The sequence below is a fragment of the Liolophura sinensis genome, chromosome 1 (assembly GCF_032854445.1).
Source record: "Liolophura sinensis isolate JHLJ2023 chromosome 1, CUHK_Ljap_v2, whole genome shotgun sequence".
NCBI classification, from domain to species: domain Eukaryota; kingdom Metazoa; phylum Mollusca; class Polyplacophora; order Chitonida; family Chitonidae; genus Liolophura; species Liolophura sinensis.
The window spans coordinates 428,388-454,030 of NC_088295.1; the positions used below are offsets into that span (position 1 = coordinate 428,388).

Genomic DNA, 25,643 nt, shown 5'->3' on the forward strand with positions numbered 1-25,643 from the left:
ACATCCGCATCAATGGGGTGATTGGGGAGAACAGCACACATACCTTACAACCCCCATCATTGGGTGACTGGGGAGAACAGCACACATACCTTACATCCCCCATCAATGGGTGACTGGAGAGAACAGCACACATACCTTATATCCCCCATCATTGGGTGACAGGGGAGAACAGCACAGGTACTGTAGAGTAGAACACGTACCTTACATCCGCATCAATGGGGTGATTGGGAAGAACAGCACACATACCTTACAACCCCCATCATTGGGTGACAGGGGAGAACAGCACACATACCTTACATCCCCCATCATTGGGTGACAGGGGAGAACAGCACACATACCTTACATCCCCCATCATTGGGTGACTGGGGAGAACAGCACAGGTTCTGTAGAGCAGAACACATACCTTACATCCCCCATCACTGGGTGAGTGGGGAGAACAGCACAGGTACTGTAGAGTAGAACACGTACCTTACATCCGCATCAATGGGGTGATTGGGAAGAACAGCACACATACCTTACAACCCCCATCATTGGGTGACAGGGGAGAACAGCACACATACCTTACATCCCCCATCATTGGGTGACAGGGGAGAACAGCACACATACCTTACAACCCCCATCATTGGGTGACAGGGGAGAACAGCACACATACCTTACATACCCCATCATTGGGTGCATGGCGAGAACAGCACACATACATTACATCCCCTATCATTGGGTGACAGGGGAGAACAGCACACATACCTTATATCCCCCATCATTGGGTGACAGGGGAGAACAGCACAGGTACTGTAAAGTAGAACACATACCTTACATCCCCCACCATTGGGTGAATGGGGAGAACAGCACAAATACCTTACACTCCCCCATCATTGGTTGAATGGGGAGAACAGCACAGGTACTGTAGAGTAGAACACAACCCCTACAACCCTCATCATTGAGTGATAGGGGAAAACAGCACACACACCTTACATCCCCCATCATTGGGTGACAGGGGAGAACAGCACAGGTACTGTAGAGTAGAACACGTACCTTACATCCGCATCATTGGGTGATTGGAGAGAACAGCACACATACCTTACATCCCCCATCATTGGGTGACTGGGGAGAATAGCACGGAATCCTTCCATCAAGCACTTGCCCACTGACATAGCACTAGACATTAACTTCTCATTCTTGATCACGTCTAGGACAGCCAGCCCCACAGCACAGGCTACAGGGTTACCTCCAAACTGCAACAAGTACATATATCATCATAAACACAATTTCTTAGCAAAAAGAAATTCTTAGCTTTTTTCGTTTTCTTACATTTCTTATCATTCCTTCTCTGAGAAAACACATTTTTGTCCTCCCATGGGGTCTCAGATATGAAACTGTTTCCAGCCATTATTGTCCTGATCATTGCTATGGAAAGAGGGTTTGTACTTAAGACAAAGGTAAAAGATAAAGCTTTTTAACTGTGTCTTAACTTGACAAATCTTTGTTTTTTAAATACTTGAATGGAGAAATATAGCAATCATAATAGAATACTATTTACATTAAAATCAATCATTGCACTAAGTACCTGAATGGGAGTAATTATGAAAATAATTAGATGAGAGTAAATTAACTTCACAATGCACAAGTTAAAATCATAGGGAAGATGTATGCTAGGTTTCAAGACAATACATGCAGAATCAGTACTTGAGGAAGAGTTGTATGGACAATATCTGAATACATGGAAAGCACTGTTATGTAAAGTCCTAAATGAGGAACTATTAAAGTTATGCATGTGCAAGTGTGAGGCCCCATATACATGTGCAATCTCACCACAGTGAAGTAACCATCTTTTATAAAAAATGTTTTTATTAACTATCATTGTGGCACAATTTTCTGTCAGTATTTTTCATAACCTGTAATGAATAACATAAGGAATGAGTGTTCGTGTGTTTGGGACAGCGTGACTTCAGACGCAAAGGATTGTGGGATCGCACACTCATTTACCATCCTTGAGATGATCGCCACATTTTGATTATGTCCTAACGAAATTCCCTTTTCATTCTTCTTCAGAATAAAGCCATGCGAACGTTATACAGTGTGTCATCTGGGTCTTTCACATTTGGTGCCGTGACCAGGATAGATATGCTGCATGATGTCTACAATACAGCGATGAGCATCTAGTATAAGTGTAGTAACTACACCATGTCTACACCAGACCATCAACACCTACTGATGGAGACAGGCTGTTTACTGCCGACCATACCAGTACCCGATTTGCAGGAACTGTGTTTGGAGTTTAAGCTTGTGACTCAAAACAATGTTGCAGATAAATCCAAAATGAACCTTGTTGTTATGCTGATGAACTTTTTGGACACTTGGTATTGATAGAGACATCCTTGCTGAAATTTTGGACAGACTGAAAGGACTTAAAGTCTCTGTTCTGTCACACCCAAACCACCTGCTGAACCCCTAGCCATTGTCTCAATAAAGCGTGAGTTCAAAATATCAGGTCAGATTGGGGTGGAAGGACAGAAGGACAATTTACCATTCACAAGCCTAATTCACCAAATTGAGGGTGGACTGGTAAAAGGGTACACAGAGACAGAAATCGATAAAGATGTCATTAAGTCTGCGTGTCCAAGCCTAAAGTTACGCAGTTACCTGGAGGGAAGACCAGCCCTAAGTCTTGCCAGCTTGCGCCGCATTATGCGTTCTCATTTCCGTGAGAGAAGCCCGACTGAACTTTACCAGCTACTTAGTTCAGCCACTCAAGGTTCCAAGGAAACCGAGCCAGACTTCTTGATCAGAGTGTTTGACCTCTGTCAACGTGTGTTGTTCGCGTCGCAAGAAGCTGATTCGAAAATAAAATACAATCGTGATTTGGTTCAGCTGATGACACTCCATGCTCTACAGACTGGACTGTATAATAATAATGTGAGGTCGGAAATAAAGCCCTACCCTGACAACATCGTTGTCCCAGATGTATTCCTAATTGAGAAGATGAGCATCGCCGCCAGACAGGAGGAAGAGAGACACATGAAACTCACCTCAAGGTCACGAGGTCAAGGTCTGAAGGTAAATGTCTCTGTCATTGAAGAGGATGACATCAAACCAGCCCAGCCTAAACCCAAGAAGAACACCTTGACAGATGTTGCGCAGATCAAAGAAGATCTTCTGTCTGTAAAACAATTACATACAGAAATTGCCAGTATCAAGGAGACGTCGGCCAGCAATGGGCGTGGTTGAGGCAGCGCCAAACCTCGGTACAGAGGATGTCCAGCCTGCAGACAAGCCAATACGGTCAGCTCGTGCCGCCATTGTTTGGACTGTGGTGCGAGTAATCACACAGCCAGAAACTGCCCTGACAAACAGCAGAAGGGAAACGGCAACGGGGCTATGGAGGCGGGGTCAACCATAGTTCACGACACATCCACAGAAAACCCCATCGGATCACAGAAATCTAACAAACCAGCGAAGTGTGTCTCTTATGTGTGCAACTCTGACAAAATGAAAATCACAAAGCTTGTTGGAGAGAGAAACGTGGTGAGCTGCATGCTTGATGGTGTTTCAACCAGTGCGTTATGGGACACCGGTTCCCAAGTTAGTTTAGTGAGCAGTTCCTGGTTGTCAAGTAATTTGCCAAAGTGTAAAGTGAGACCAACTGAAGATATTGTTAGTGGTGGAGTAAACCTTAAGGCTGTAAATGGAAATGTGCCATTTGTTAGTTGGGGTAAATCTTGACCTGAAATTGGGAAAAGATCGTCATGTTTCTCCATTAAATGTACCATTTCTTGTTAGTATCATCGGTTTTAATGCGATAGGAGAGGTCGTAAACAATCCTGGTGTCCTCAATACTGCTTGTCCCTAATTAAGGTCGGCTTTTCCAAACCTCAGTGATTGTCAGATCAGTGCTTTGATAAATTGTGTTAAACCACGTGATGACCATCTTTTTTTCAGTAAAGTCTGGCCGTAAGCTTGTTAAAGTGTTGCCAGGTAAGATTGTTAATGTAGGCTGTCGCATTAGGACTTCTGTAGTCACAAGTCCTGTACCTGTTCTATTTGAACCTGACCTTGAACACAATTTTGATCATCTCGTGCTTAGTGACAGTCTCATTATGTTGAATAATTGTTCACTCCATAACATTAATATCCCTGTCTACAATTCCAGTAACCATGTGATTGTACTGTATGTCAAATGCATTTTAGGTCATGTCACTTTCATACATGCTGTATATCCTGTCAAACATGCTGATAATAATCACTTTCAGGAACCTGTGGTCAATAGTATGGATGCTTCTGTGAATGGTGACACTTGTGGTAAGTGGGATCCACCAGTGGACATTAGTCATCTCACTAGTGGACAGCAGAACATTGTTCGGGACATGTTGCGTCAAGAGTGTGATGCATTCTCCAGAAATCCAAATGACTTAGGTTGTGCTCCTGATCTTCACATGGAAATTAAGTTGACGGACAATGTATCAGTGCAGCAGAAATATTCTGGATTTCCCCCTGCGCTCTATGCTGAAGTCAGAGCGTATTTTTCGGACTTGTTAGAGAAGGGATGGGTGACTATGCATCACCAGTCGTGTGTGTTAGGAAGCGTGATGGCTCCCTGAGTCCCTGAGACTCTGTATCGACTACAGACAGCTCAATAAGAAAACCATAGCTGATCGACAGCCGATTCCCCGTGTGCAAGATGCATTGAACACACTGTCAGGTAATTCTTGGTTTTCGTTGTTGGACCAGGGTAAAGCCTACCACCAAGGCTTTATGCATGAGAACAGTAAACATTTGACTGCATTCGTCACTCCCTGGGGTCTTTATCAGTGGAATCGAATACCGTTTGGCCTCACAAATGCCCCAGCTTGTTTCCAGCGATTCATGGAAGATGCCTTGGATGGATTGCGGAGTAATATTTTACCTTGATGATGTCATGGTCTATGCTAAGACATTCCAGGATGAAGTTGCACGAGTGAGACAATTGCTGAGGCGACTCGCTTCCCATGGTATCAAACTCCGTCCAGACAACTGTGAAGTATTCAAACGAGAAGTACGTTACCTAGGAATGATCGTGAGTAAAGATGGCTACAAGATGGACCCAAAGGACATCGCCCCAGTGGTAGCTTTGTAACAGCAGAAACCCAAGAATGTTGGTGAACTCCGAAAGCTCCTTGGACTGATCGGTTACTATCGGCATTACATTCAGGACTTTTCCAGAACTGCGAAGCCACTGTATGACCTGCTGAAAGGTAGTGGGACTCGTAGTGATGGCCGACCTTCAAAGACCAAGAGCAAAAAGGTAAAGTTTTGTCAAGTGCCTTCAGTGATGGGTTATCCGTGTTTCAACGAACCATTCGTCTTGTACACAGATGCGTCAAAGGATGGCCTAGGCGCAGTGCTCTACCAGGTACAAAACGGCAAGATGAGAGTCATTGGCTATGGTTCTAGAACTCTTTAGGTTGCCAAACAGAACTACCACCTTCATTCCAGTAAATTGGAGTTCTTAGCTCTAAAATGGGCTGTAACAGATAAGTTCAAGGATTACCTCTACTATGCCCCAAGCTTCACAGTGTACACGGACAATAATCCACTGACTTATGTCACAACCAGTGATAGACTCAACGCCACAGGTCACAGATGGGTTGCGGAATTAGCACTGTTTGAACTGAAGTATCGCCCTGGCAGGAATAATGTGGTTGCCGATGGACTGTCTCGTATGCCTCTGCCAATAGAATCCTACATGCTGTCGTGTACAGAAGAATGTTCCATAGACACTGTGTCAGCGATTCTGAATGGAGCAGCATCTGAGGAATATGGCCCTTATTCACTAGAATGACTGTTTCATCCAGTTCAGTGGAAAATGCAGACTCACCTAGGATGGAAAGCGCCGTAAAGAAGATTGACTTAAAGGACGCTCAGTTCAAAGACTCGATGATCCAGCGAGCACTGGGGCTGAAATAGGCGAATCGCAGACCAACAACCAGACAGTTGCGAGCAGAACAGCCTGACGTTAGATCACTGCTGAGGGAGTGGAAGAAACTTGAGGTTGGTGACAATGGACTTCTCTACAGAAAAACTGCGAGGAAAACAGATTGTTGTCCCCAAGGAACTCCGCCATGTTGTCTACAGGGAACTTCATGACAATATGGGTCACTTAGGCACAGATCGTGTTCTGGACCAGGTTTTACTGGCCACAAATGAAGGCAGATGTGAAGAAATACATCACCAAGAGGTGTGCATGCCTTAAACAGAAACGTCCCACTAAACCAGTCAGAGTGCCGATGGAACCCATCTTGTCTACGTATCCTTTGGAACTTGTGTCAATCGACTTTCTCCACTTAGAGAAGAGCAAAGGTGGTTATGAATATGTGCTTCTGTTAGTTGATCCCTTCACGAGGTTCGCCCAAGCTTATCCAACGAGAAACAAGTCTGCAAAAACTGTTGCTGATAAACTGTTCAATGTATTTGCCAACAAGAATTCTACATGATCAGGGTGGTGAATTTCAAAACCGACTCTTTTCTGAACTTACCAAACTGTCGGGAGTACATGACTGTCATACAACTCCATATCATCCACAAGACAATGGCAAGGTTGAGCAGATGAACAGAACCCTGCTACAGATGTTGCGGACTTTGCCAGAGTCACAGAAAGGAAACTGGAAGGAGTCGTTGGATAAAGTGATCTTCGCCTACAACAGCACTCGCCATGAAGCAACGTCGTTTTCGTCGTTCTTCCTGCTCTATGGTAGACCACCTAGGCTTCCAGTCGACTTCATCTTCGGCTTGGACCAACAGCTTTCGGCCACGAATCACTCACACTTTGTAAAAGACTGGGCGACCCGAATGCAGGCAGCCTACGACATTGCTAGTAAGCAATCGAAGAAGATGGCAGATGACAACAAGAAGAGGTAAGACCAGAAGGTACACCATACCGATCTTCATCCTGGAGACAGAGTCCTTGTGAGGAACTTGACCCCAAGAGGAGGACCTGGGAAGTTGCGGTCTCATTGGGAAGATACCGTTCACATCGTATTTCAACAAAAGGGGAGTAACCCAGTCTTTGAAGTGAAGACTGAAAGAGGCAACGGTTTCTCGAGTTCGTCTTTGAAGTGAAGACTGAAGGAGGCAACGGTCGTTCTCGAGTTGACTTTGAAGTGAAGACTGAAGGAGGCAACGGTCGTTCTCGAGTTCGTCTTTGAAGTGAAGACTGAAAGAGGCAACGGTCGTTCTCGAGTTCGTCTTTGAAGTGAAGACTGAAGGAGGCAACGGTCGTTCTCGAGTTCTACACCGAAACCTTCTTCTGCCCTGTGATTTCTTACCTGTCGATGAAGTTTCCTCCAGAAACTCTCAGCGGACTCGAACGAAAAAGCAGACCAGACCTACAGAAGAGATTCACGTGGATGAGACGGATGACAGTGATGGATATGGATATCGGCTTCAGTGTTCTACCCTCGACAGTACGATGGAAATAAAGCCTGGAGTATTTCTCCAGCTGGCAGCGATGTAGGCTCAGACAATGAAGTCAGCAGTGGTGACACTGAGCCTGACACTCTGCAACCAAGACAGAGACGTCCCCCTCTTACACTTACCTACACATCTATGGGTCAACCAGAGCTTACACGGTTTTGAACACTGTAGAAGTTTTGCTTTTTGGTACACTAGTATGGTTATGTAAGAGGTGATGATGTATTGTAGGCATGGAAAAACGTGTGATAATGTGTAAACAGTAGTTGACAGTGGGAATACCGGATACATGTAGACTTTGATTTTGCAACTTATTTCTCATAGGCGCCATGTGAAATACTGTTCAAAGTAGTTTCCTGTAAAGTTTTCTGAACTTAAGAGTGTTGTCACTTAGAAGCGTGTCTACATTACATGTCCTAGCGGATATAATGCATATCCAAGTTTACTCTTGTAAAATGTCAGAGGCATTATTTTTTTCCGGGGAGAATGTGAGGCCCCATATACATGTGCAATCTCACCACAGTGAAGTAACCATCTATTGTAGCATTTTTTTTGTTACCTATCATTGTGGCACAATTTTCTGTCAGTATTTTTCATAACCTGTATTGAATAACATAAGGAATGAGTGTTCGTGTGTTTGGGACAGCGTGACTTCAGACGCAAAGGATTGTGGGATTGCGCACTCATTTACATACTTTGATGTATACCTTACATGTGAACTCAAATTAACCCGCTATGGGAAGACTTGAACAGTGTATAAAAGAAAGATGATATATGTATTCCCTGTATATCCACTAGGACAGGGGATGCCCCTGCATGGTTTGAATTTTAGTGTCTGATTAGCAATTAGATTTAAGAACAGCTTCAGGTCAGGCATTTAGCTTTTCTTCACAATGATGTTGTGAATAATGATGTTGAAGATGTTCTAAAAATGTGACCAGCCCCGATAGTACAGTTGGTAGAGCGTCCGCTTCAGGAGAGGTAGATTCAGGATCAATCCTGGGTTGAGTCACACCTAAGACTTTAAAAGAGGAAGATGTAACTTCCTCGCTTGGCGTTCAGCATGAAGGGGATAGTGCAACGACTGGTTAACCTGTATCAGTATAATGGCTAGGGCGGCTTACTTACCTTCGGTGAGTGGTCTCAGTGAAGCAGCACTAGATAAAAGAGCGGTGGAAATCCGTCCTGCAACAAGGAGGCACATTACATACACCCTAAGGATCCCTTCATCGTCATATGACTGAAGAATTGTTGAGTACGAAGGTAAACCCAAGCACTCAGTCGCTCCTAAAACTGTGATAACCAATACATACTGTATATCAAGTAGAGCAGCTAGCTATATTGAACAGAAAAAAGAAAGACAAGGTAAACTTGTAATTATTACTCTTCATCCATTACTTTGGCATGATACTTTTCAAAACAAACCACACACAAATTTATCCCACATATGGCACATCCACTGATTGATTCCTTGCTCAGCTTGTCTTTCAAGCACTGTTTACATCTGCCACAGTTGACATGAGAACTGGCCAGTGAGACCTGCCATTACTACCCACTTCAGTCAAGGAGTACCTGTGTTTCTGTCAAAATTGCCCTATAAGAAGACGCGCCAGATTTCTACGAAACTCAACTCGTGACCTGCTTTTCAGTTTTCCAGTACGAGTATTGTGGGGATGATTTGGTGATTCACGCGTAAGTATAAACGAGCAAGCTACGGCAGCATCAATTAAAAACCAAAACAGATATTTCCAAAATTTTTGGACGGTCTTCCTGATGGGTACTGAAGTCGAAGTTGATCCCCATGATTGACACCACTCATGTTTTCTGAATAATTTCCTACAACTTCAGGTGCTGGAATGTTCTGTATTGAACTGTCTTTCTGTTTCCTCTTCATTTCCACCATTTTAGTGTGATCAGAATGTGTTGACAAAAAGCTCACCTGTCTTTTATCAAACCAATATGTAGCAACTAAATTATCTTTCTGCAGGCTCAGGCTTGCTCCCTTTTCTTTCTGAAGGCATCTGGAGTGTAATTTCTCTGACCAAAGTTTCCTGTTCACGCGGCATGTACCAGTTGCACATATGTTATCTGCTGACAGCTTCACAGACAGTTCAGGACTTGTACAAAAATTATCCATGTAAACATGGGGATTTTTACCAACTAAACATCGAGTCAGATCTTTGACAACTCTAGATGCAAGTCCCCCTTCTCGTGTTCCATCTTCAGATCTTATACACATACCCTTTATAACTATCAGCAAGTTCCCAAACCTTTATTTCAAATTTACATGGTTTGGCTGGAAGATATTGCCTAAAACTAAGGCAGCCTCTAAAGGGTATGCTAGCCTCATCCACACTTACAGATTTGTGGAGATTGTAATTGTGCTGTAAATTCTGCTGGACGACATCAAATATTGGCCTGACATGGTGAATAGGATCATGACCTGGATCATGACGTGGAGGATTCTCCACATCATTACAATGGAAGTATTGTAAGATTTTCTCAAATCTCAGTCGTGTCATTATTTTGGCAAAGGCTGGAATTTCACAAAGATTGTCCCTCGTCGAGTAATCCTTGTATGCTGGCAATGGAATGACAGATATCAAAATATGCAGACCAATAAAGGCTTGGATCTCGTCTGCAGTTACTGCAGTCCATTTTGTATCAGGTTTGACATCTTGACACTTCCGTACATATAAATTTGTCTGATCTGCTAAATACTGGTAAGTGTTATCAGGAAATATTAAATGAAGAAGGTCTTTTTCATTCTTAACATGAGTCCAAATATGTACTGGTCCAACCGGTTGATTGAAAGGAAGTACATCGATTGTCGACAGGGTACTACAGCATCTGGATTTCACACCACCTGTGCTTGTACTATGTACCGGAGTTGTTGTTGTTGCTGCTGTCAAATCTCCAGAATGACTTTGGGGCTGTTTTGGGGAAATGGCGGACAAAGGTAAACAGTCCTCCAAAGAATATTCGTCGGAATCACAACTTAGCTCGTTGTCTGAAATGCCGATTTCTGAGCCCTCAGAATCGAAAACACTTGAAAACTTTACTGATCTTGAGCCTGAAATCAATGGTTCGTCATCACTCGAACTGCCTGCCAATGTGGTAACTTCGGCGGAGATGTCATCTCTAAGGACACTTATTAACATTCATTATGTTATTTAGCCAATAAAATGGGTTTTCTATATTCCCGAAATGAATCAGAACATGATTTTTGATTGGAGCTATGCTGTCTAATTCGGAAAGATCGACTTTTGAGGTCAATAAAAATGCATGCACTGGAGCGCGTATGTGTGCTCCTGGGGATATGACTGAGGCTATGTCCAGCGTATACAAGTGCTTCAGGGGCTGACACCGTGAACTGAGTGAGCACATAGATGCGTCCCCAGTATCGAATGAGTTAATGTGCTTGAGAAGTTATTGAGAGTAGCCGCTCCATAAGCACTATGCTTGAGACGTTATCAAGGGTGACAGCTCCATACGCACTGTGCTTGAAAAGTTATCGAGAGTGAGAGCTTCATACGCACTGTGCTTGAGAAGTTATCGAGAGTGACAGCTACCATAATTGCTGTGCTTGGAAAGTTTTCTAGAGTGACAGCTAACTACTTATTGTGCTTGAGAAATTATCGAGAGTGACAGCTCCATACTTACTGTGCTTGAGAAGTTATCGAGAGTGACAGCTCCATACTTACTGTGCTTGAGAAGTTATCAAGAGTGACAGCTCCATACTTACTGTGCTTGAGAAGTTATTGGGAGTGACAGCTCCCTACTTGCTCTGCTTGAGAAGTTATCGATAGTGGCAGCTCCCTACTTACTGTGCTTGTGAAGTTATTGGGAGTGTCAGCTCCCTACATGCACTTACTGTGCTTGAAAAGTTATGAAAAGTGGCAGCTCCCTACTTACTGTGCTTGAGAAGTTATTGAGAGTGGTAGCTACCTAGTTAGTGTGCTTGAGAAGTTATCAAGACTGACAGCTCTCTACTTACTGTGCTTAAGAAGTTATCAAGCATGACAACTCTCTACTTACTGTACTTGAGAAGTTATTGAGAGTGACACCTCCCTACATACTGTGCTTGAAAAGTTATCAAGAGTGGAAGGTACCTACTTAGGGTACTTGAGAAGTTATCAAGACTGGCAGCTCCCTGCTTACTGTGCATGAGAAGTTATCGGGAGTGACATCTCCCTACATGTGCTTACTGTGCTTCAGAAGTTATTGAGAGTGACAGATCCCTACTTACTGTGCTTGAGAAGTCATCCAAGCTGTCAGCTATTTCCTTGGTTGTCACAACAACTGCCATAGGGTGTCCATTTCCCAAAGGCTTGCCAACAGTTACAATGTCTGGGATGACATCTGTGAGAACAAACAGTCAAGGTATTTATTTGAGTCATTTTAAACACTGTACTCTCTTATAAGATATCAGTCAGGCTTGTGGCTGAACAAGACTGTGGTGTCTTGTAACCTGTCGGTCTGCCACACACACACACCTGCCTCCACCCACTGTGACATAACAACTCACCTTGTGATTGAAAGGCCAAGAAGTGTTCACCTGTCCTGTACAATCTACACCAGCTCAGCTATACACACACCTGCCTCCCCTGACTGTGACATAGCAACTCACCTTGTGACTGAAAGGCCAAGAAGTGTTCACCTGTCCTTTACAACTTACAGCTCATCACCTATACACACACCTGCCTCCCCTCACTGTGACATACCTCCCCTTGTGACTTGAAAGGCCCAGAAGTGTTCACCTGTTCTGTACAACCTACACCAGCTCAGCTATACATGCACCTGCCTCCCCTGACTGTGACACAGCAACTCACTTTGTGACTGAAAGGCCCAGAAGTGTTCACCTGTCCTTTACAACTTACAGCTCATCACCTATACACACACCTGCCTCCCCTCACTGTGACATACCTCACCTTGTGACTTGAAAGGCCCAGAAGTGTTCACCTGTCCTGTACAACCTACACTTCATCAGCTATACACACACCTGCCTCCCCTGACTGTGACATAACAACTCACCTTGTGACTGAAAGGCCCAGAAGTGTTCACCTGTCCTTTACAACCTACAGCTCATCAGCTATACACACATATGCCTCCGCTCACTGTGACATACCTCACCTGTGACTTGAAAGCCCCAGAAGTGTTCACCTGTCCTGTACAACCTACACTTCATCAGCTATACACACACCTGTCTTCCTTCACTGACAAACAGCACACCTTGTGACCTTGTACCTCTCCTGTACAACCTACACCTCATCAGTTATACACACACCTGTCTCCCCTCACTGACAAAACAGCACACCTTGTGATTGAAACGCCCAGAAGTGTTCACCTGCCCTACCAAGGCCAACCTGCACCTCGTCAGCTATACCACCTGCCTCCCCTCACCCTGACAAAACAGCACATCTTGTGACTGAAAGGCCAAGAAGTGTTCACCTGTCCAGTACAACCTCCACCTAACTAGATATACACAAACCTGCCCCCCTTCACTCTGACAGAACAACTCACCTTGTGACTGAAAGGCCCAGAAGTGTTCACCTGTCCTGCCCAGTCCAACTTGAACCTCATCAGCTATACAAAGGCCACCTGCCTCTCTCACTGCTCTGCGGGATGAAGAAACATCTTGAATTAGATAAATATTAGTTGTTTCCACTTGCTGATAAATCTTTGCTGAAACTTTAAAATACACAGTAGTGATAAAAAAAATGAATACAGGACAACAACCAACCTGTATATAGGTGAACTTCAATCAGGTATTTACATGCGATGGTAATTTTCATCGTAAATGCCCAAGTTATGTGCAAAAGTATCTGTGTATTCAGCGTGGAAGTTGATGAAGAGTCGAAAACCAGAAACATTACAAATTACCTTGAACAACAAAATTTGATTTGCATTTTGAAAAATTCAAAACTGCAAAAATTTCAAGGTAAATTGTGATGGTAGCTGCATGCAAGTAACATGCTATGTAAGCAACCAAGAAAAAACATTGGTGCATACATATGTACCAGAGTGGATGAATACTGCCTCTCTGGCTACTCACTAATTCAACAAGCACCAAATTGCAGCACAAAAATATTGTAAATCCAGGTAAATGAATGTGACAACATCCTCAAATCCCCTTCCCCCTGTTATCATAAGGCATTATTAACTATACATTTAATAGATGAGCAGGGTCTAAACACACCCTGCTCATCTATTAAATCTTCTTCAATTCTTCTGTCAAGCTGAAGTCCAGCACAAGCATTAAAGGGTTCTCATCACAAGTGTATTATGTTATCCTCAAAGGGTACTGTAGTTAGGTATATGGATGCAAGACCATGCGGATGGCCTGATTAAAGCCACTGCTGTCTGAAGTTACCTGACAGACTTATACCTATAGTCACCTGCAGTTATATTACACTTAGATTTGTTAGCAAGGATACCAATGACCTCGTTTGTAGAAGACAGATGAATGCTAAACTTCAGCTCAATGCATAGTACTTAAAAATAGTTTTACATGGAATCTAATACACAAGAGACATGCAGGTCATACATTTTGATTAATTTGACACAGAACATCGGCAACTGAACATCTGTTGGTAATATTGTACTTAATATGTAACATGTATGCTAATCCTGAGTTCAAAGCAATCAGCACTTTTTAAAATACCAGGGTTGCTTGATCTGCAGGTCACTATTTGATCTACGAAAGCCAGGTGAGGAGTACAGTGTGACACTGCAGGTGAGTATCTATGTACCTGTAAACAGTTCTCAGGTAGTTAGCTGGAGGAATTATTACACCACACAGACTCAGAGCTGGTTCGCTTATGAAGGCTGCAACCTGAAACACACCGCAAGTCTCTCAGGAAACAAGGAATACATGTATGTCAAGTAACAGTGCTTTTATTTAATCATCTGAGTTCGGAGAATGGATGGTTCAGAACCTGATTTGGTTCAGGCAAACTTTCGCATCTGGAAGCAAAGTCCAGTATCTCCAGAATGTGTAATCCCGAATCACGATAATATTGTTCATATGTACATGTAGTATATGTAAATGCAGACCATAACCCATGCAGAACTGACAAAACACACACACTCAAGCAAGCATGCTTAAAAATCTAGGCTACATGCAGACCCCCATATACTACAGGTAACCAGTCAAAGACTCAGGAATCTCCAAAGCAAAGCCCTCTCAAAACCATGACAGTCGATCGAAAGCCCCAAAAGGTCAGTTGTGGAAAAATGATACGTCCAGCACCTGTGGCCAACTGCTCCACAGACATGGGAGATACGAATACCAAGAGTTCACTGCTCAGGTGGCTCCATAACAACTGACCACTCAACCTATATTATACATCTGGGTCAAATATGGATTTTAAGCAGGAGAGCTCAGAGCAGGACATAAGGTCAGCTTTGGAGATTCCTCAATTGCCACAGCTAATCCTAAATGACATGCAAGGTGAGCCCAGTGGTAGTGGATAAAGCACAAAATGGCAGCACAAAATGAGATGATGATGGAGTATATTACCTGTAGACTGTGTTCAGGTAGCAGCTAGGAGGAACTATAGCTCCTGCGGCCGAGATAAGAGGCTCTGAGATAAAAGCAGCAATCTGTAACAGCGTGAAGACGAATGACATGCATGAAATACACAATAACTGATGAATGCAATTTGATGATGAGGTAGCATTAAAGCTGAAAAACAACAGGTGGACAAAATTACAGAACAGGTAGTATGCTGTCATCAGACATAAGCATGTACATGTATGTGTCTTGAAGCCTTTAGCAGGACATCTTGCAATAGCAAATTTCTGATAAAACAAGAAGGGTACTTCCCTATGGCAGCTTATTTTGGATGACCCATTTACTGGTATAATATATGTACACCATTGATGATAAAGGTAAAGGGTTACCAAGGCGCACACTGACAAATCCTGATATCAATTCTGCAGATCAGATTCCTCGCTTTTCAAAAACGTAAAATCTAGCAATATACGTACAGCATGATCACGAAGCTATCCCAGAAGCTACGTACATGTACCTATCAACCAAAGACATGGAGGAACAAAACAAAATTTGAGTGTAAAATGGATGATTGTGTAAAGGTGCTTGTACACCTACATGTAAGGCAGCTAACACTTTCACCTCAGGAAAAGCTCCAAGATGTTTGGTACTAAAAGCGGTCCATCTATGCATATACCTGACTGTGTGAGCAACTATATAAGCTAGAACACCTCACCTCAGGAGGATGTTTGGTGCTAAAAGCAGTACATCTAAGTGTACAACTGTAACAGCTAGAACACCACTCCTAAAGGGATGTGTGGTACTAAAAGCAGTACATCTACATGTACACCTGAATGTGTGAAAACCTATATCAGCTGGAGCACCTTTCCTCAGGGGGATGTGTGGTACTAAAAGCAGTACATCTACACGTACACCTGACTGCATGAGCACCTATAACAGCTAGAACACCACTCCTAAAGGGATGTGTGGTACTAAAAGCAGGAGATCTATGTGTGCACCTGACTGTGTGAGCACCTATATCAGCTAGAACACTTCTCCTCAGAGGGATGTATGTTACTAAAAGAGGTACATCTATGTGTGCACCTGACTGTGTGAGCACCTATATCAGCTAGAACACTTCTCCTAAGGGAGATGTGTGGTACCAAAAGCAGTATATCTATGTGTACACCTGACTGTGTGAGCACCTATAACAGCTAGAACACCACTCCTCAGGGGGATGTTTGGTACTAAAAGTGGTACATCTATGTGTACACCTGACTGTGTGACCAACTGTATCAGCTAGAACACCACTCCTCAGGGGACGTGTGGTCCTAAAAGCGGTACATCTATGTGTACACCTGGCTGCATGAGCACAAATATCAGCTAGAACACCTCTCCTCAGGGGGATGTGTGGTACTAAAAGGTGTACATTTATATGTACACCTGACTGTGTCAGCAACTATATAAGCTAGAACACCGCTCCTCAGGGGAATGTGTGGTACTAAAAGCGGTATATATATGTGTAGACCTGACTGCATGAGCATCTATAACACCTAGAACACCACTCCTCAGGAGAATGTGTGGTACTAAAAGCGGTATATATATGGGTAGACCTGACTGCATGAGCACAAATATCAGCTAGAACACCTCTCCTCAAAGGGATGTGTGATACTAAAAGCAGTACATCTATGTGTACAGAACCTCTACACACATTAAAGTCCACATATGAGTGTGTTTGACATTAAAGACAATGGGTGACAACAGATATAATATGAGACACTTTATCTGGTCAATGGTGAAGGGAACCTCTACACACATTAAAGTCTACATGTGAGTGTGTTTGACATTAAACACAATGGATGACAACAGATGTGATATGATAGGCAATATATCTGGTCAAAGGTGAAGGGAACCTCTACACACATTAAAGTCCACATGTGAGTGTGTTTGACATTAAACACAATGGATGACAACAGATGTGATATGATAGGTAATATATCAGGTCAAAGGTGAAGGGAACCTCTACACACATTAAAGTCCACATGTAAGTGTGTTTGACATTAAACACCATGGAGGACAACAGCTGTGATATGTGAGGCAGTTTATCTGGTCAACGGTGAAGAGAACCTCTACACAAATTAAAGTCCACATGTGAGTGTGTTTGTCATTAAACACCACAGATGACAACAGCTGTGATATGTGGACAGTTTATCTGGTCAATGGTGAAGGGAACCCCTACACACATTAAAGTCTACATGTGAGTGTATTTGACATTAAAGACTATCGATGACAACAGCTGTGACATGTGAGGCAGTCTATCTGGTCAATGGTGAAGAGAACCTATACACACATTAAAGTCCATGTGTGGCTGTGTTTGGCATTAAAGACGATGGATATGACAACAGATGATATGTGAGGCAGTATATCTGGTCAATGGTGAAGGGAACCTCAACACACATTAAAGTCCACACGTGAGTGTGTTTCACATTAAAGACCATGGATATGACAACAGCTGTGATATGTTAGGCAGTTTATCTGGTCAATGGTGAAGAGAACCTATACACACATTAAAGTCCATGTGTGGCTGTGTTTGGCATTAAAGACCATGGATATGACAACAGATGATATGTGAGGCAGTATATCTGGTCAATGGTGAAGGGAACCTCGACACACATTAAAGTCCACACGTGAGTGTGTTTGACATTAAAGACCATGGATATGACATCAGATGTGATATGTGGACAGTTTACCTGGTCAATGGTGAAGGGAACCTCTACACACATTTAAGTCCACATGTGAGTGTGTTTGACATTAAAGACCACAGATGCCAGCAAATGTGATATGTGAGGCAGTTTACCTGGTCAATGGTGAAGGGAACCTCTACACACATTAAAGTCCACATATGAGTGTGTTTGACATTAAAGACCATGGATATGACAACAGATGTGATATGTGGAGAGTTTTACCTGGTCAATGGTGAAGGGAACCTCTACACACATTAAAGTCCACATGTGAGTGTGATTGACATTAAAGACTATGGATATGACAACAGATGATATGTGAGGCAGTTTACCTGGTCAATGGTGAAGGGAACCTCAACACACATTAAAGTCCACACGTGAGTGTGTTTCACATTAAAGACCATGGATATGACAACAGCTGTGATATGTTAGGCAGTTTATCTGGTCAATGGTGAAGGGAAACTCTACACACATTAAAGTCCACATATGAGTGTGTTTGACATTAAAGACCATGGATATGACAACAGATGTGATATGTGGACAGTTTACCTGGTCAATAGTGAAGGGAACCTCTACACACATTAAAGTCCACATGTGAGTGTGATTGACATTAAAGACTATGGATATGATAACAGATGAGATATGTTAGGCAGTATACCTGGTCAATGGTGAAGGGAACTTCCACACACATTAAAGTCCACATGTGAGTGTGTTTGACATTAAAGACCACAGATGACAGCAGATGTGATATGTGGACAGTTTACCTGGTCAATGGTGAAGGGAACCTCTACACACATTAAAGTCCACATGTGAGTGTGTTTGACATTAAAGACCACGGATGACAACAGATGTGATATGTGAAACAGTTTATCTTGTCAATGGTGAAGAGAACCTATACACACATTAAAGTCCATTTGTGGCTGTGTTTGACATTAAGGACCATGGCTATGACATCAGATGTGATATGTGAGTGAGTGAGTGCTTGGGGTTTAACGTCGTACTCAACAATCTTTCAGTCATATGACGACGAGATGTGATATGTGAGGCAGTTTACCTGGTCAATGGTGAAGAGAACCTATACCCACATTAAAGTCTACATGTGAGTGTGTTTGACATTTAAGACATCAGATGACATCAGATGTGATATGTGAGGCAGTTTATCTGGTCAATGGTGAAGGGAACCTCAACACACATTAAAGTCCATGTGTGGCTGTGTTTGACATTAAAGACCACGGATGACAACAGTTCTGATATGTGAGGCAGTTTACCTGGTCAATGGTGAAGAGAACTTCCACACACATTAAAGTCTACATGTGAGTGTGTTTCACATTAAAGACCACCGATGACAACAGCTGTGATATGTGAGACAGTTTATCTGGTCAATGTTAAAGTCCACATGTGAGTGACATTAAAGACCATGGATGACAACAGATGTGATCTGTGAGACAGTTTATCTGGTCAACAGTGAAGGGAACCCCTACACACATTAAAGTCCACATGTGAGTGTGTTTGACATTTAAGACATCAGATGACAACAGGTGTGATATGTGGACAGTTCACCTGGTCAATGGTGAAGGGAACCTCTACACACTTTAAAGTCAATGTGTGGCTGTGTTTGACATTTAAGACAATGGATGACAACAGAAGTGGTATGTGAGGCAGTATATCTCGTCAATGGTGAAGAGAACCTATACACACATTAAAGTCCATGTGTGGCTGTGTTTGACATTAAAGACCATGGATATGACAACAGATGTGATATGTTAGGCAGTATATCTGGTCAATGGTGAAGGGAACCTCTACACACATTAAAGTCTACATGTGAGTGTGTTAGACATTAAAGACCATTGTTATGTGCACAACTGCCTTCAGCTTCTAAATTTAGCTTGCCACTGTTTACATATGCTCAGTTCAGGGCCAGCTGTCTGCCTCTGCCTTAGAATGTTCTAGAATACGCTCAGTTCGGGGCCTGTTTGTTTACAACAAGTGTTCAAGAATTTTCTTATTCTAGACAATTCCACCAGTTTATATAAGACCTACGAAAACAGGTCAAAAGAGAAGAAAGGAGAATTATTGAGAGTTTTGGATGCTTTCGCTGTGTGTTACTTTAGTAGGCCTTTTGTGCTGAATTTTGGTGTCTTTATAGCCTCTGGCTTTGTTATATCATATCTCCACTGAGCACTTGTTCAGTCTCAACTTGTATATTTGATTTGTGCTCATGTGTACACAGTGCTTATAAGTACACGGACCCTGTCTGCGGAATTTTGTGTATACTTCGTCATACACTCAGTTATACTGTGGATTTTCCCCCTTGTGAATATTGCCTCTGTGCATTTTTTTTAAGCATTGTGGAGTATATGCGTCCGTTTGGACTTGACACCATTGTACATGTAAGTACTTTAGTATTTGTATAGATACTGCTATCCTTTCTTGTTAAACTTAAGTACTTTAGTATTTTTAAGTCTTGTTATCTGTTCTTGTTAAACTTAATAAATTGTTGTAAAATAAAACTTTTTTGTGCGGCTAGACTGTCATGTATTTGGAAGAAGCCATCTCTTTATAATACAGACAGTTTGGGTCGTAACAAATTGGGGGCTTGTCCGGGAAGTGAATTTGAAAGGATTTTGTGTAAGTTGTGTCATTTTTCTAGTCTTTGACTTTGTAGTAAATTTTGCCAGCAGATTTTATTCATCATGTCGGATTTTAAGCCCAACGAGTTTATGGAAGCGAGTTTATCAGGACATTTTTGATGTGTTAAATAAGAATGATTTGTATGCTTTAAGCAAGTACCTGAATGTTAATATCAAAAGATCCTTACGCAAGAAAGATATGCAGTTTTAGTATTGTTAAATGTTTGGTGGAATTACAGGAATTTGATGAAAGTGCATTAGATGCATACAGGCCTGAGGGCGATGATTCCACTGTAATAAGACTGAAGGAGTTAGAACTGAAGCAAAAGGAAAATGAAAGATTGTTTAAAGAAAAGATGAAAGATTGTTTAAAGAAAACGAAAATGAAAGACTGTTTAAAGAAAATGAAAAAGAAAGATTGTTTAAGGAAAATGAAAGATTGTTTAAAGAAAGGGAAAATGAAAGGTTGTTTAAAGAAAGGGAAAATGAAAGAGTGTTCGAATTGGAGAAGCTGAGACTTCAGAGCGAAATTGAAGCGAGGAGACTAGAAGGACATAGGTCTGGCTTAAGTTTTTCTGATATGCCTCCAAAATCTGACGTCGCTAGAAACATAAGATTGGTGCCACAATTTCGTGAGACTAATGTAGATAAATATTTTCTACAGTTTGAGAAGATTGCTCAAAATTTAGAGTAGCCTAAAAAGTTTTGGACTACCCTTTTACAGAGTGTGTTAGCTGGCAAAGCTATGGATATATACATAGAGTTATCAACAGAACAGGCTGCAGATTATGATTTTGTGAAAGATGTTATCTTCAAAAGATATGAACTTGTGGCAGAGGCCTATCGGCACAAATTTAGAAATTTTGAGAAAAGAGGTCAGACTTACATTGAATTTGCTAAGCAGAAGAAACAATTGTTTGAGCGGTGGTGTTCTGCTAAAAGTGTAGATAAAGATTATGAAAAGTTAAAACAGATCATTCTGATTGAAGACTTTAAAAGGTGTATTAATGATGATGTCAGAACTTTCACTGAGGATAAAGAGGCTGATACATTAGAAGCAGCAGCCACTATGGCTGATACTTACAATGTTACACATAAGGTCTCATTTCAGAAAAAGCCGTCTACATTTAGAAAACCTGAACCCTTTCCCAGCCGTTCATTTAACTCAAATTCAGGCCCACCGAAACAGACTCAAATTTTTTACAAATCAGGTGAGCAAAGAAGACCTGTTAATTCAAACACTACTCAATGAAGGTCTGACCATACATTTACTGATAGACAGTTTAGCAGGGTTACATGTAATTATGGTACGAAGCCAGGCCATGTTATGTCACATTGCTATGCTTTAAAGAGCAGGCAAGAACAGGAGGGTGTCTCCAAGCCTACTGGTTTGTGTGTTACTGCTAAAAAGTCTGACATAGTCAACAATGTTGATGCATTTGATTACGTTAAGACTCCACCAGTAGATTGCACACGGAATTCACAGGATAATGTTATAAAGGTTTTCGAGCCATTTATTTGTGACGGTAAAGTCTCACTTAAAAGTGACATGTCTTGTGATACAAAGATCAGGGTATTAAGAGATACTGGAGCTTCTGTCTTTATTGTTACAAGATGTTTTGCCATTTTCTGATGAGTCATATTCTGGATCAAATGTATTAATTAGAGGTGTAAGCTCTGCTGAATTTGAATCTGTGCCTCTTCACAAAGCTTACTTGTCATCAGATATTATTTCGGGTCCTGCTACTGTCGGCATTAGGCCTACTTTGCCTTTTAAAGGAATTCATCTACTACTTGGTAATGATCTTGCTGGTGACAAAGTAAAGGTTAATCCTATTGTGACTGATAAACCTTGTTTAAATCAAACTGTTGATCCTGTTGAGAAAGAAATTCCAGATTTGTATCCCTCTTGTGCTATAACGAGGTCTATGTCAAACAAACTTTCTGATAACGGCAAAAACACAGTAAAGGACTTACAAGATACATTTCTTACACAAATGTTTAATCAAGTCGACTGTATTGATAATGAATCAGACCATTGTACACCTAGTGACATATCACATGTTTCTGAACATCAGCTTGTAACTGAACAGCATAAAGACCAGAAATTTCATGTTTGTTTGACAGAGCTCTCGATGATTGTGCTATTTCATCTGAACCTGTGTGTTATTATGTCAAGTCTGATATACTTATGCATAACTGGAGACCACCTGATGTATCTGTTGATGATGACTGGGCTGTTAAACATCAGACTGTTGTACCTAAGGCGTACCGAACTGAAATTTTACTTATGGCACATAAAATGCCATTAGCTGGTCACTGGGGTGTTATCAAGACCTACTACAGGATACTGAACCACTTCTTTTGGCCAGGATTAAAGGGAAATGTAACCCAGTTTTGTAAATCATGTCATACATGCCAGGTAGTGGGTAAGCCTAATCAGACTATTCCTAAGGCACCATTAGAGCCTGTACCAGCTTTTCAAGAGCCATTCAGCAGAATATTGATTGATTGTGTAGGCCCTCTACCTAAGACGAAGTCTGGGAATCAGTTTGTGTTAACTATTATGTGTACAGCAACTAGATTTCCTGAGGCTGTTCCTTTAAGGAATATAAACACCAAGTTTGTTGTCAAAGCTTTAACAAAGTTTTTTACTCTGTTTGGTTTACCCAAATCCGTACAGTCTGATCAAGGTTCAAACTTTATGACTGGTATTTTTCGGCAAGTTATGTACCAGTTAGGCATTAAACAATACAAGTCTTCTGCCTACCATCCAGAAAGTCAAGGTGCAATTGAAACATTTCACCAAACATTAAAGAAGATGATTAAGACTTATTGTTATGACACAGAGAAAGACTGGGATGAAGGTATTCCATTTCTGATGTTTGCTGTTCGAGAGTCAGTACAAGAGACATGATGCCTCACCTCTTAAACAACACCCTTACAGGTTAAACCCGCTAAAGGCTAAGTACCTCTCTCATGAGATTAAGTACCTGTTAGACAATGACTTTATCCAGTCTAGTCACAGTAACTGGAGTTCACCATGTATTTTGGTACCCGAGCCTGATGGTACATATAGAATGTGTACGGACTACAGGAAAGTCAACACTGTCACATATTTGGGTCATGTTGTCCGCCAAGGTCAAATTAAGCCTATTGACTCTAAAGTCAGTGCTATTTCCACACTTCCTGTACCCTATAACAAGAGGCACCTTAATTGCTTTTTGGGTATGGCTGGATATTACAGGAAATTCTTTCCAAATTTTTCCACTATTAGTGAGCCATTGACTCATCTGTTGAAAAAGTTCAGTAAGTGTATTTGGTGAGATGAGTGCCAGACTGCTCTTGATGAGATAAAAGCCATACTTAAAAGTTCGCCTGTGTTGTCAGCACCTAATTTTGAGAAAACTTTTGAGTTAGCAGTTGATGCAAGAGATGTTGCTGTAGGTGCTGTTTTGCTTCAAGAAGACAATCTTGGTGTTGATCATCCAGTTTGTTTCTTTTCCCATAAACTTAACAAGTTTCAGAGAAGTTATTCAACTGTTATTTATTTATTATTTATTTTGTCTGTTATTTTAGCTCTGCAACATTTTGAAGTTTATGTAACAGCTTCAAGACAAACTGTGATTGTAAATACTGATCACAATCCACTTGTGTTTCTACAGAAAGTTAAGGGAAATAATCAGAGATTGTTACATTGGAGTTTATTGTTGCAAGAATACAATCTTGAAATCAAACATGTTAAGGAAAAAGATAATGTTATTGCAGATTGCTTATCTCGTGCATAAGTTGTGTATAAAATGTTTAATTGCATGTGGTTTTACAATGTTGTATTTATTAATGTTTAACATATATTGTAGGTAAAAAAAAAAAGTTAGCAAAACTTTTTTTCTTGAAGGATGCGTGTGTTATGTGCACAACTGCCGTCAGCTTCTAAATTTAGCTTGCCACTGTTTAAATATGCTCAGTTCAGGACCTGCTGTCTGCCTCTGCCTTAGAATGTTCCAGAATACGCTCAGTTCGGGGTATGTTTATTTACAACAAGTGTTCAAGAATTTTCTTATTCTAGAAAATTCCACCAGTCTATATAAAATCTGCTGGTTTTGGTTACTTTTTTGTGCGGCTAGACTGTCGTGTATTTCGAACAAGCCATCTTTTTATAATACAGACAGTTTGGGTCGTAACACCATGGATGACAACAGCTGTGACATATGAGGCAGTATATCTGGTCAATGGTGAAGGGAACCTCAACACACATTAAAGTCAATGTGTGGTTGTGTTTGACATTAAACACCATGGATGACAACAGTTCTGATATGTGAGGCAGTTTATCTGGTCAATGGTGAAGGGAACCTCTACACACATTAAAGTCAATGTGTGGCTGTGTTTGACATTAAAGACCATGGATGACAACAGATATGATATGTGAGGCAGTATATCTGGTCAACGGTGAAGGGAACCTCAACACACATTAAAGTCCATGTGTGAGTGTGTTTGACATTAAACACCATGGATGACAACAGATATGATATGTGAGGCAGTTTATCTGGTCAATGGTGAAGGGAACCTATACACACATTAAAGTCAATGTGTGGTTGTGTTTGACATTAAACACCATGGATGACAACATATGTGATATGTGAGGCAGTTTATCTGGTCAATGGTGAAGGGAACCTCTACACACATTAAAGTCAATGTGTGGTTGTGTTTGACATTTAAGACCATGGATGACAACATATGTGATATGTGAGGCAGTTTACCTGGTCAATGGTGAAGGGAACCTATACACACATTAAAGTCAATGTGTGGCTGTGTTTGACATTTAAGACAATGGATGACAACAGATGTGATATGTTGGGCAGTATACCTGGTCAACGGTGAAGGGAACCTATACACACATTAAAGTCGACATGTGAGTGTGTTTGATATTAAAGACCACAGATGACAGCAGATGTGATATGTGGACAGTTTACCTGGTCAATGGTGAAGGGAACCTCTACACACATTAAAGTCCATGTGTGGCTGTGTATGACATTAAAGACCAAGGATGACAACAGATGTGATATGTTAGGCAGTATACCTGGTCAACGGTGAAGGGAGATTCCACACACATTAAAGTCCACATGTGAGTGTGTTTGACATTAAAGACCATGGCTATGACAACAGATGATATGTGAGGCAGTTTATCTGGTCAATGGTGAAGGGAACCTCTACACACAATGAAGTCTACTTGTGAGTGTGTTTGACATTAAAGACCACGGATATGACAACAGCTGCGATATGTGAGACATGGTGACGAAGGCGTTCCATAATGAAACAGACACGATTGCCATA

General features: G+C 41.6%; 1 protein-coding gene across 1 annotated transcript in view; it reads right to left on the bottom strand.

The window, feature by feature from the left end:
* The window catches only part of LOC135461357 (5-phosphohydroxy-L-lysine phospho-lyase-like), a 73,598-nt gene that overhangs the window by 15,601 nt on the left and 32,354 nt on the right, over window positions 1–25,643 (bottom strand). Inside the window, exons 6-9 of the mRNA XM_064738399.1 lie at window positions 14,196–14,278; window positions 12,967–13,061; window positions 11,693–11,805; window positions 1,078–1,232 (exon numbers count right to left, since the gene is read on the bottom strand). Coding sequence (XP_064594469.1) covers window positions 1,078–1,232; window positions 11,693–11,805; window positions 12,967–13,061; window positions 14,196–14,278 — 446 coding nt within the window. The remainder of the gene's footprint in view (window positions 1–1,077; window positions 1,233–11,692; window positions 11,806–12,966; window positions 13,062–14,195; window positions 14,279–25,643) is intronic.